The sequence below is a fragment of the Ostrinia furnacalis genome, unplaced genomic scaffold (genome assembly GCF_004193835.3).
Source record: "Ostrinia furnacalis isolate ACB-3 unplaced genomic scaffold, ASM419383v2 OfSCF6240, whole genome shotgun sequence".
In the NCBI taxonomy this organism is placed as follows: domain Eukaryota; kingdom Metazoa; phylum Arthropoda; class Insecta; order Lepidoptera; family Crambidae; genus Ostrinia; species Ostrinia furnacalis.
In genome coordinates this window covers 130,249-144,154 of record NW_021136479.1, presented here as the reverse complement: position 1 = coordinate 144,154, position 13,906 = coordinate 130,249, and the positions used below count along the sequence as shown (strand labels likewise).

At 36.2% G+C, this 13,906-nt stretch overlaps 1 protein-coding gene across 1 annotated transcript in view; it reads left to right on the top strand.

The window, feature by feature from the left end:
* Bmap-A (apterous A) overlaps positions 1–13,906 on the top strand; it is a 117,314-nt gene that overhangs the window by 86,608 nt on the left and 16,800 nt on the right. Inside the window, exon 5 of the mRNA XM_028317446.1 lies at positions 12,342–12,544. Within this exon, the coding sequence (XP_028173247.1) occupies positions 12,342–12,544 (203 nt within the window). The remainder of the gene's footprint in view (positions 1–12,341; positions 12,545–13,906) is intronic.

Here is a 13,906-nt window from a genome sequence, read left to right as displayed (position 1 = left end):
AGACATCCAGTCCAGACATCCAAACTTTCGCATTTATAATATTAGTAGGATCGTCTCTATAAGACAAGTAAGTAAGTCTTCAGTTATTTTGTTAATAATACTACTGTACCAATGTTTATTGTGTTTGTACCTTCAACAGTAGGTAAAGATCGGTAAGATAACGTTGCGAGTTCCTACGCGTGTCGCCGAGAGTGTAGGCAGCATATTACTGTAGGTGTTACACCTTCTGTAGAACAAATAAGTAAGAATTAGAATAAGTAGTCGGAAAAACTTATTTAGTCATTTAGTTTTTTACAATATAACGAAAACTTGCAGCTAGGTGGGTAGTAAGGTAATACAATTCACCAATATAATTATAATTTATATTTTACATCAAATATTTAATAAATAAATTCAGTCGCTTGAAAAAGGAAAAAATATTTAAGTCCGTCCAATTTTCATACACATTTTTGTCGCTTTAAACAAGTACTTTACTATGAGCACCTAGAAGTCAATTCTCTTTTTAATTCCAGTTACAGATTAAACAGCCAGTAACAGTAATTAAAAAAAAAGTTCACTGCATCTTCCAAAACGTAATGATTCCATTACCAACGCGCTGTCTGACGCCTTTGCCTAAAAAAACAACTGTCACCGCGCACCATAAACAAATAGTTCTTACTCTTAATTCGGGAGAGGTCCGGCTAATAAATAAGGTTCAATAAAGCTATTGGGCCGCTGCCACTGATACAGATGTATGCCCTGAGATAGCGGCCCGGACAAAACGACCCGACATGGATATCACATTAGTCGGGCAGGGTTGGCAGCAGTGGAATAGTGCAGATGGTGTCCCAAAGACAAAGAAAAAAGTATAATTATTGACGGTACTGGCAACTTTTGAAAGAAGTCATCAAGTTTAGTGTAGAAGATGCGGCGCACAACGTCGCAAGCAGGCGCGAATCAGTTGTATTTAGAGGCCCCCAAAACCACTGATTTTTCATTAATAAAATATAGTTTTCGAGGTAGCAACTACAAAAAGCTTTTAACATTAAGTCCAACAGTAGAGTCCTCAGCACAATTTTCCTTCAAACTTTGTTAGTCTTACCTTGGGGATAAATACATTAACAACACATTCGTTATTAATTAGTAATTTAAGTATCTCATTATAATTAATTTCAGAACTTTCGGCGGTCAGATTAATTGTTATAACATTTGTAACAGTAATGTAACAGTTTGATAATAAATAGATGAATGACATTAGCTTTCGGCAAGTCGTTGGGTTTACAGTTAAGGATTCACCACACTTTAATGCTGGCTCTATTCACTTTGACCTGACCGCAGACCGCATCCAGTGCAGTGCGTCAAAGCCTTTAAAGCTCTCTTACATACAGCCGACTTAACTGCAGCGTGGCGTGACAATTTTTGTGTCTTTTCCAAAACATTTCCAAAGAACTTACGCTCTACGAGTTTATTTGGAATATATACTTTATATCTATACTAATAAGATAATATTTCAATAGAATATTTACGAGTGATATTGTCAACACATCATTTTATTACAGAACAGGTAGTACAAAAGAAATCATCACCTTGTATCCTTTTATTGTCAACTTCTTCGGCCATCCCATACATTCTATCAACCCATTCATTATGTTTTATCTCTCTCTGTCAGCCGTATTAAGATCTCGCCCATTCAACAGGTACATCATTTTTCTATTATAAGTGTGTTTGTTTGATAATTCAGGTCCATTTATATTCGACTCTGTAATACAATAGTCTTTAAATTGAATCTATTTTTCCTGACGCGTTTTACAAAGTTCAATTATTGTTAACATCAGGAAAACAAATATTTCACTTGTGTAGCATTTTTTAAGTTTCTATTGTCAATCTTAATCAGCAGTCTTTAGCTATAAGTCATGCGAAGAAATAAAATTAATCCATTTTCAAATTAATATTCGTGAGTTTAAGGAAGAATCAATATGAAAATTGAAATAAAAAAACAATGCACTACTATTGTACATAACGGTGGCGCCTCTAAAATACGTGTGAATTATACGTGTCGTGATTGATTTACAACGCGTTTAAAATGTCAACAAATGTATAAATATCCTAAACCACGAATATGTGCGACATAAAATCGCTCTCACGGGTAAATAACAAACGAAAATATTCTTTAAAGCAATCGTGACACAGCTATCTTATATCGGAAACCAAAACAAAGAGAAAACTGGCCATCTCCAAATAACTTTTTGTTCCACTTTCAATGTAAAAAGAAGTATTTTTTCAACCAACTACTGTCGGTAAAGGAACGCGTTGGCACTATCGCATGATCGTCGAACGCTACTCGTACTGGCCGATACCGAAAAAAAGTTTTAAAAAAGTCACACCGGGCACATATTTTGGCGGGAAATAAATCACGCTCGTAGACGCGGCCATACTAAATTTATGGCCTACCCGCAATGAATTCGAATTTCGATCTCTGGTAGAAAAATACCGAAGAAAAAAGGAAAAAATATAGGGAAGGTGATACCACGTGAGGCGGACAGATGCGACGACTTCATTACGACTAAAATTTACTCCACTCCCGTTATTGAAGTAGGAAGCGTTAGTTTTTTTGTCAGCCCGTTAGTGAGTAATTTATGGTCGCACACCGTTCGGAAACTGGGGAATGTCTACACGGAACAGTAAAAAGTAAATTACCAACTAACAGAGATATGACCAAAAGTTGGTTGACAAGGCAATACAGCTAACACTATGAGCTGACAAATACACGATAAGGTAGTAGCGGTTTATCGTAAAGACATTAGTTTTTAAAATGGACACCATTAGTTTCGTATTACAGCTTTTGACTAGAATAATTAAAATTACTTACTAAGAAGTTCTTAGGCCCGCTACAATTTTGTCGATTTCTATACATTCGCCCCGTTGTAATAGGTTTTTTTCGCTTTCGGACAATTGATTCACTTTTTAAAAACCAACGTTGTCACATGCGGCTTTACAAATCTCTGACAAAATTGTAAGTTTCTACCGTTAGTCCTTTTGAGTTCACTACTCCATACTCACCTTGTCCAGCATTCAAACAATAGTGAATACCCTATTACACATGCAGTGATTTTATTAACCCCATGCGTCGATACAAACAAATCACTTTACGGCCCATAATCACACGTCGGCTAACGCACATAAATGCGTGGCTATCGGCCGTCATATAACACGAGAAAATACTGGCAATTATTTTAAACTTCTAAACTTGGTTCTAAACTAAAACCCACTTTTGGGTTATTCACTAATTCGACACAAGAGAGTCTGTCCAGTTGGTGAAACTCACAAAGATTGTTATTTCATCATCATCATCTATTTTTTTGACTTATACTCGCTAGCGAGCACACCTAACGTGAACTCGTGGTAAGCACACTGGACACGTCAAAAATTAACGCGTAATTGGTGGAACCAAAAGTGACTTAATTCATGTAAAAATCTTAGTGTGTCCAGAAGACGAAATTATAAGTGATACTAATTTTGAGTTTCGCCAACTAGACACATGTGTGTCCAGTCGTGTCGAGTTGGATAATAGCGCAATTTTTTAATAGTAAAGTGCTTTTGTACCTTTGCCCTCTCATGGGTATGTGGAGATTAAATTCCCTAATGACTACTTTATTTTGTTTTGTCTCCTGTCATCTCCTTTACACCAGAGGGAAGTCGAACCTTAACTTCGAACTCCTCCTATGTTCTTCTGATTAACTGCCAATGACAATAAAACTTTCCCCCGGGACAAACTGGTTGGGTTTTTATTGGTGGCCTAACTGTAGATCCTGGCTACACAGGAGTTGCTGAGGTGGGAATAGTCCCGTAGTATGTGGGACTTGCTCCAATTATTTTAAAAGTCACATTCTACATACAACGCTGGCACAGTGCGAAATCTACTCGTAAACTTAGTATTTTTATTCATTTTTCTTTTTTTTTACCTACTTACCAATACTAATATTAACTATGTAGATCTTTATTTAGTCTTAGTATAAATAATTAGATACCAAATATTTCAGAATTAAATAATCAATTTGTCGCAAAACATTTAAAAGCACACGCTTATTTACACGGCAAACTGAACAAAATATAGGTACTTTCTACTTTATAGTAAACAACACGAATACTTGACAAGAAAGATAAATAAGACATCCAAAGCTAACTTCAACCGTTACTTCGACAAACTCCTGTTTACACGCGAATCGAAGTTGAAAAGAAAATCAAATGTATTTTTCTAATTACTTTGTTAATAAAGGTCGTTACACTATGATGTACCGATGAATTAACTATTGTTTCTGTGTTCTCGATTTGCGACAACCTTCTCCTACTTATTGTTAGTAACATTGTGAAATCGAATTATTTGTGCCAAGAATTTATAGAAAACCATGTTATTCTTGTACGTATAATATGTGGGTACAATTGTTCATTAATGTTTTATCTGAACATTAAATGTACGGTTAATTTTAGTTTTAATTCAAAAGTAATAAGGAATTTATATTGTACTGTAAATGTGTAGTTGAAAAAAGAAAATAAAGTACTCGTGGTTACTTCAAATAATGAACCATCTCACCTTACAAAATAAAATATTATAAATTATGTAATACCTTAAGAAACGATACTTTAAGCTGAAGATTGAATGCTGTAAAGTGGTTATACTCGTACAAGCTCTTTCAACAATATTTTTATTCTTTGAAACATTATGGAGTAAGAGGTTCTAAGATGAGCGCTTTTATCATGAGCCCTCTTATTATTTGAAAACACCTATACTTCATTTTACCTACAGGTATAGTCTTTAAAATGTTATTTTCTTTGAAACTTTCTTTGATTTCATGTGAAGAAAAGAGGCAGAAGAGTGTTTTAGCACTGTAGTGGCCTCTACAGCTTTGACACCTTATCAATAAAATGTTCAGAAACCTTATTTAAAAACACAAACAACTTCTTAAAAAAAGTACAACTCAAAACGACCCCAGTGTTTACATCAAAAGTTTAATTGCACAAAAATAACGTGCCGTCCTATTTAAAATACAATCCAATATTATTAAAGTAGATCGTTACGCTGAAAGGCGGACGATAAAGTGTGCGACTGAATGGCGTGTCTCAATTTGCGTTGAGCGTACAAAAATAAGAATATTATTCACCGTTCTGCGGCAAGCGAAGTTTCGCAGAAATAAGTAGGTTCCGTTTTAACGGCTACAGTTAATACTGAACCTGTCTAAGGGCGGATTTAGTGGCAAAATCTATTGACCTGTACCTTCAGAAGACAGCCAGTTTAGAGCTAGATAAACTTAACTACAGTACATAAACTACATCTACATCACATTTCTATGTTTGACCGCGGCTTGAAACTGAACGCTTTACTTCTGCATCATTACTGCCACTTCAGAAAAATTAAAAATACTTACAAAAAAAGGTTAATAAATGCTGAATAGCCGTAAACTAACAACGAAGACGGTAGAGCCATTCAAACAAACAACAACAAAAATAATTAAGTACCTACTTATGTCATCATTATCTTTGACAGTCAAAAGTGCGAAGCTTATCTGTGTTTGCTTAGGCCGCTATACAAATACGGGTCCCTAATTATTCCGGATTTTGTAATCCGATTTTATTAAAACATGCGAGCAAATAAAATGTGCACTAAAACGTGTGTGCCCATTAAATGGCCGATAAGTTTTGTTTAGGCCGCGCGGGGTGCCTGCTCGAGTGAGGGGTGGTGTCGACGGTCGGTATCGATATTATCGGTATCGATAAAGTTTTATGAATAATAACTTAATGGTCATTGATAAAAGGTTCACTTCGCTGCTGGAAAAAAGCAACGGAAATTAGAGGTCGGAACGATTAATAATTACGATCACGTTGCAGCATTATAAGCATTGGTAGACAGAAATAGCTGCAAATTGTTAAGTGGTTTTTAAGTTTCAGATGTTCTTTACACTGTATTACTTAGTTGATGTAGAGCTAGTGAATACATTTCACTATGACCTCACCATTCCAAAAAAACTAATCGTAGATTACTTGTGAAACCGTAACCTTACCTCACTAGCTCATAAACATTTTTATATTTTGTCGTCATCTCAATAGCTCTGATATCTATCGACGCCGTATAACCCCGCCGGTTTAAAGAGTAATAACCACTGAAATACGAGCCAGCCCGCCGGCCTGAGTAACAGCCTCGGTAGCACCTCCCGCTGCCATGTTATGCGATACAACACATATGCCGCCCGATTTATTAATTTTTCTTCCCATGGAATCCAAAAAATATTTTTATTGACCACCTCAAGACATTTTTCTAATCGTCATCGCGTTTTGAAAGAATTTGCATCGTCATCATAAAACTCGAGCCACCGGACGGAGCGCTATCGCGTAGGAAATCTCAACTTTTTTGCCCACACCAAAACATGAATGGTGCTTACGATTTATGTGATCACAATGATCTTTTTATAACCCACCCAGTTTTTTCGGTAGGTTTTTTGTGGTGTCCTGTGCGTTATCTTTGTACATTTTGTGTCTCAATCTATTAATAATGTCTTCTTTTATCGGACGCGACGTTTTGTGTTGCGATCTTTTGGTTCGATAAAGTATTCCGGAACATACCTATCTAGGATTTTGGGATGATTTTGGTCGACGTATTTTTTTCACTTATAATATAACCTGTTTGATCTTTAGTTTTCTTCTTTATTTTTTTAAGTAAAGAAAAGTAATAAACAATTGTTCGCTGATATTAAAAGGTCACTAGCGTTTGCTTTTCAGTTTCTTTAGATTTGAATTTAATTTGTTCTCATTCTGGACCAAGCCCTATCATTCAGTTCGCTTCAAGATGCCCGATTAGTGAGCATTCCCGCATTTATATTTCAATATTGAATACAAAGAAATCCAGTCTAGTTAATTGAATAAAGGATGGAGTAAAAATGGAAATTTCGCATGAATTCGAATCCTTTGGACGGCGACGGTATCTCGGTCGGTGCGCACGAGCGCCCCGAGCGACAGCGGAACCACCAGCGCTGGGAGACACCCGCGCTGCCTGGCTGCTTGCACCTTTGTTTGGCCTGCAGCAATCGCGGTGGGTTCCCGGGGGTCAGCTTGCGGTGGCGGGTGGTTATCTGTGGCGCGGGCTTAAATCATGGCGAACAAACAGGGGACGTTCCGTCAACGGGCCGCATCGCGCCGGCCATCGCAGCCTTTATTAAAATAAAGGGTTCATAGGCAAATTCCGAGTTCAAGGTGCGAAGCGATGGAGTGGAAACTCTCGCGTTTTAACTCGCAAATAATATTGTATTTTATAACATAAATTATAGAGAAGTTTTCACTTCGTACCCAATTATCATTAGCTCGTCGTTTAAAATGTTCATGTTTCAACTGTAATGTTTTAGTCTATTGTTCGTCATTTTTGGAAAATCAATTATCTCGAGTCGACATGACGGTAACTTTAGCGATATTAATTATCTATCAGCTTATAAACTTGTCAGATTCACTGTATAAGTAAGAATGCATTCATTTTATCATTATGAATTATGATATCGCTAAATGTGTCTGCTACCGATTATAAATAAAAAAATATCATGTCACGTTTTTTGCTATATAGCATTTATTGCAATATTGGCAGCTTTTGAGTCTCAATTTTTCAAGCAAACAAATCCTTGAAACGTTCAAGAATAGGTCACACGTCCGCAAGCTATGTGCCCTGAAATTGTTTAGTCTGCGCTTGCGCCGCGCGCCATTACCCGCGCATGCTCCACGGATCCTTGCATAATTACCGTCGGCTAATTGTTCTTGGGGAACTGGGAATGTCGCCGGCGTTTGTTTTTCGGAAATTTGTCAAGAGGGATTCTTGTGACGTACAAAGAGACGGTGTTTTGTTTTCGCTTATTGTCTTTGTTGATTAGGTCTTGTGACAGTGACATCTGAATTAGGTATAACTGATCAAAAGCGCCGGTTAAAAAAATCTGATCGCTTTTATGTTAGGAGGCAAAAGGGCTATTTTAAAGATATACTATGTTTAATTTGTCTTCAAAGTCTTTGTCGATCAAATATACCTACGAATGTAAGATTACTCGTATCTTTTGTAGGGTTCTCCAAAGTTCAGTTTTCATTTTTATCCAAAATCATCAAAATTGGTTCTGAAGTGAAAATGTAACAACTATACATTCATTGTTAGTTACTTCCGCATATACCTGTTACATAGTTATTTAGTACATAACTTCGTACATTATCCTCGAAGAATGTTCGAGCAGTTCTCAACACATTGCGTAACAAATAAAAAAATATGATCGTAACTTTGCGTTCTGACTCGTAATAAAATACTGAAATGAATGTGCTAAGTCCACCAGTGTGATGTGTAGACCAGTTGGAACGAATTAAAAACGTAAATAACTTCTAGAAGTATTACAAAAATCTCTTGGAATGCCATTTTAATTGTGGCTTCCTAGGAGGCATCGTATCGTTGCCTCGTCGCGTGGAATCCTTTTCAAGCTTTATGACTTCCGTTTCTATTTTTTCAGTTTAAAAACACTTTGGTTCTTAAGAACTTTGTCTTGAAATTACCGTTTTAAAGTAAACTTGAAATTAGAATTGCTTTGAATTATTAACGGTCGTCGTAATTAAATTTCGTAATAATTAGGATTCTCATGCAGAGAAAATTTTGAATTTTTTTTTCGGTAACTCTTGGTTGAATGATAAACACAAGATTCCTTTTTAGTTTTTCGTCTTTAGGCAGGTATTTTGTGACTGAGTGACCTCATGATGTTAATTTATCTAAATGCAGATTAAAGTACAGCAGTTTATATCCACTGTGACAGTGTGGATTTTTTATTTTACTTGCACATAACTAAAGTAAACATTAACATTAACAAAATAATATTACAGCATGCAGTCTCAAAGCATTTCACTGTTCCGTAGTTTGGGCGTATTTACTGGCAACACTTTTATTGGTCGTTAACCGGCGTCGTGCCGTCACCGGCTCGGATACGTCACGGCTGCATCGTAGAACAATGAAGCCGACGGTACGCAAAGTTTTGTTGGCGAAAACGCCACGAAAAATGTGCTAAAATATCGATAGCTAACTTTTAAGCCCGTTTTCCACCGCCAAAGAGGAATGAACTAGGGATGTCTAGAGGGGAGGTCTTTGTGTATAAATAGGATTGCTGTTCCACAGAAAAAGAGTTCGGAAGTATTCATTTGACGAGCGAGCTCATTTTTACTCTTTTTGCCCTCTTTGGCATTTTCGTTCAACTCTTTGTTGGTGGAAATAGATGATGCATTTTTGTATTGCGAGGTAAACGGAGTCATCAATGGAATTGCGCCGCTCGCAGCGGAAAACCCGCTTTAGGATTCACAGAAAGGGATTTTGGTTGTCAAAATGTTCGAGTACGCGATTTATATCGGTGATTTTTTTTCTCCATTTCATCTGATTAAAGATACTGATTTAACTAGGTATTTTGCTATAGATCGAAAGGTACTCTTAAATGTAAGCATCTAATATTAGTAAAGTGTAGCGTGTAGTGCGGCCTGTACGCTGATTCTTATGGGTCATGAATGCAATTGTAAAATGCATATCACGCACACGACTTACCTTTGTTCTTTACGACTCTTTGAACGGGTGTCGTTATACGACCATTCAAAATACACTATTGTGTGAAAATAACCAACTAATTTAATTTTAAACTAAATAAGTTTTTATTACGAACCAACGTTCATTGTGAAATGACCGGGAATCAACATTATTTTATGTTCTAATTAACTATTGTGGAGTGAAATGAAATAAACGATATTTTAATCGACCCATTTAAGCATTTTAGCAAACAAATTAATGAACGTTGTTTTTGTTTAGGTACGTTATAAATTATTATTTCGTTTTTTAAAATTGGCGAATCAATTTATCAATCATACAGTAAATCAAATTTCAGTCGTTCGTTTTATTGGATTTCCGATAACAAATAAAGTCGATATAAATTTAGGTGAATATTTTAGTTTGCGTAATCTTACTATATTTTCTTTATTACGTGACAATTATACAATTAATTGTATGATAAAAACTGATAGTCTTTATATAAAATTTGCTAGGCTTTGATTCTACAGGATGAGCAAGTACCTACCTAATAAAGAAACTAAACAAATCTAAAATAAACATAAAACACCTACTTATAAATATAGCATAACTACTTTTTGTCCATAAATTCGAGTAGGTAATAATGCTTGTCAAATTACCATTTGCCCGCAGCGGGATGCGAACCTGCAAATGCACCTGGTGTGGTGGTTAGGTTCGAGAACCAACAGGCTACGCACTCGTCATACAACCTACAAAAAAAAAGTATTGATAATTAATTAACTAAGTAGGATCAATGATATGTCCAACTACGAAAAAGAAAGACAGGTTGAGTTGCACCACCTAATTTTAACCGTAACTACAACGATAAATGGTGCTTTTTGTATGGAGTTTGACAGATTTTTGACGTATGTTATAGTTCAAGTAAAGATGGTGCGATTCAGCATAAGACTTGATAAAGTAATCGACAGATAGAGAAATTGTTTAAATTTGTACCTATTTCACTATTACTTAGGGTGGGTTGCACCATCTTAAGTACCTTAACTTTGACAAACGTCAAAAATCTGTCAAAATCCATACAAAAAGCACCGGTTATCGTCATAGTTACGGTCAAAGTTAGGTGGTGCAACTCAGCCTTAGTATATCTACTCAAACGAGGAAAAATAAAGTTTTATGGCAATTCACATCCCTAAGATCAAATTGCAAACAAACAAAACAAATTGCTATTTTCGGTAACTTTACGTACGAGTATCTTTATCTGTACCTTTGAGTTATCTTTATTGTAATTCAAACTCGTAAAGAGGCACAATAACAATTAAAGTAATTACATACATATATGTAAATATTGGCATTATCTTCGCTCGTATCGGTTAGTATGTGCTAATTAATTCGCGACTGATAAAAAATCCATAAATATTATTGAATATTGCGCGCGCGACTATTCGGGTCCGTGGCCGAGTCCCCCAGTTTCGACGCACCCGTGGTCGACGCCCCCGGTCAGTTAAATTCGAATTGAAGCAATTTTTAATCAAATGTACAGTCAGGCACAAAAATGTTTATAAACGAATAAATATTTATTAGGCCAGTAGAATTAAACACAAAAATGAATCTAATGAAATGAAAATAATTCCTACAAAAGTTTTTTGTTTCTTACTACTGCTGGTTTTGGGTTAAAATTTTGCTCCCAGATTGCATAAATAGCGTCAAACATGCATAGGTTAGTATAATAATTAGCTTGTGAAATTGTTTTTCGTTGACTGTACTTAGTGCAAAAGCCGAAAAAAATATGATATTAAATTTATTTAAATCGGGGGCGTCCACCGCGGGTGCGTCAAATACTGGGGGACTCGGCCACGGACCCGACTATTTTGTGAGTTCGATCTGCACCGGTCGTTTTTGAATGAGAACTCTACGCTAACTTGGCTCAGTCATAGTTTTAGGGCACCTGAGTTGCACCCCTAACTTTAACCGTAACTATGACGGAAACCGTTGTCTTTTGTATGAAGTTTGACAGATTTTTGTCTTTTCTTAAAGTTAAAGTAAGATGGTGCACTCTAGCCTTAATGCCTAGACCAATAAAATTGCTTTATTAACTAAGTTTGAAGCTGAACATGAATTTAAAACAGGATATTATTATGTATCATGGACAATTTGGCATCGTACCCGTTTAGAACCTTTGTGAAAATACTATCTTTATAAAAGTTTTTCTGCAGCTGACGAGTGTTAGTTCGTAACAAGCCGAAACGTACTTATGCCCTTTCTTTCTAACAAAGATAAAAATGTGTTTGTGACTTAGCCTTCGTCATTTCTTAAGTATTTTATTGAACTCAACAATTCTTCTGATTTGATGTAGTTTTTAAAACTCGTAAGCAATCAACTTAAATGGTTTTACCTAATCTTGATGTAACTACGAGTAAATACCTAAGTCTCGGAAACGTAGCACGTTCGTATCACATTTCTACCAAAGCGAATTCGCTATGCGATTTTGTTTCAATTCGTATTGGTTTATTTTAAATCGTTGTGTTATTTTTAGAATTAAGCGCTGTGTTCTACATTATTTCATCTGTGCATGTCAAACCACCGGCCCAAATCAAAATTGATTGACGCTAACTTTATTTTAAGTCCGATTTTTTTTCAAAAGTTATATTTGGCAAAACAAAAATATCCCTTTCATCGTTCGACATGACAAATGGCGCTGTCAAGATGGCGTTGCGTCTGTGACAGCTGTCACGTTGACAAATCGATGCTTGTCTAACTTGTCTAGCGTTTAGCAGCATGACTGTTATTCTCTTGTGCGCAGATCTGAACTCGGAGTATATGGAGATGGGGTTCCGCGGTGCTGGAGGGATGGGCACCACATCACGGACGAAGAGGATGCGGACTAGCTTCAAGCACCACCAGCTGCGCACCATGAAGTCCTACTTCGCCATCAACCACAACCCTGACGCGAAGGATCTGAAGCAGCTGAGCCAGAAGACTGGACTGCCGAAGCGCGTTCTGCAGGTAATATGAATGCTCGAACTTCTTGGGAAGAGCTGTCTATTTTTACCAATGTCCGTGGAGTTTTTGACAGTTATCTATCTTCGAGACTGTATTTTGTTTTTGAACACATTAATTAAATTCATGATTGATGTCCAAAATCCATGTTATTGGTAAATGTAGTAAGTTCTCCCATATTGGCAGTTGCCGTGTCTTCAACTGACGTGTGCATAGGTTTTTAGACGCTATATTCTCGTTTTCCCTTAGAATGCTCTTTAATATTGATTTCTCACCCAGCACGTGTCAGAAGTTGAATAAATGGCGCTACCTCGTTAGATAAGTTTCGCCGAAACTGGTAGGCGAGGCAAATGCGAATCCAATGTATTTGTATTATCGCTGCGCTCTATCGTGTTATCACCGTTTTGCTTTGCGATCTTGTTTTGAACTCCGGCGACCCGCCACAGAAATGCAGACGACGACAAGGATGGGACGAACAAGACAGCTGTGGGTAAGAGGAATCAGCTTCGGTAAGTGGCTTTCTACAATAATCCAATACACGATGAAGATTCAGTATTTTAAATAAAATAAAATATGGACGGTATTGGCGAGGATTTTTAAAATCTGTTGCTAGATTTATTATGGTGTTTTTTATGGAATCCGCTGTAGGTAGAGTCGTTAAAACGTTAGCATCAGCAGTCAATATTATTTAATTACACTCGAGCCACATTCTCTACCGTAAATGTACTTTTAGAAAGATTTTGGAAAAACTGCAATATTAAATTATATTATTAGTGAAAACCGCATCTCTATGGCATCACAAAGGTCGGCGGGACGGCAAAAAGCTTAATAAAAACTCACAACACTGTTGCAGCGCACTCAGTTGCATCATTTTATTGTACCTGTAATTTTAAGTGCACTCAAAATATTTGTAGTCGTCGCATTTTTACATGGAATTATTCTCTTGATCATGAATCACTCGAATTTTAATTCATCGGTTTATAGCAGTTCTGTTTTGGGCGTATGACGTGACTTACCAAAGATATGGCCTTTTGTGAACATAAACATTTCATTGATATTTTACAGCCATAAAAATATATGAAGCAGTTAAAAATTTAATCTTTTAAAGTTATAATAAACGAGAACGATTCAAAAACTACAATAAAATAATAATGAAACAGTATTTTTTAGCAAAATTGATGCGTTATTATACTATTTTAAATTGCGGTGGTAGGCGACGTAATAAAAAGCGACTGGAGATTTTTTCAGATAAAAAGCGTGGCCTAGTTTTTGCACAGTCATGTTCAAAAATTGATCGAGCGAGAAAATTGTATCATTAAATAATTCGATAAACAGGTGTAGTGTAGATGAAATTATAGTTATTTACTA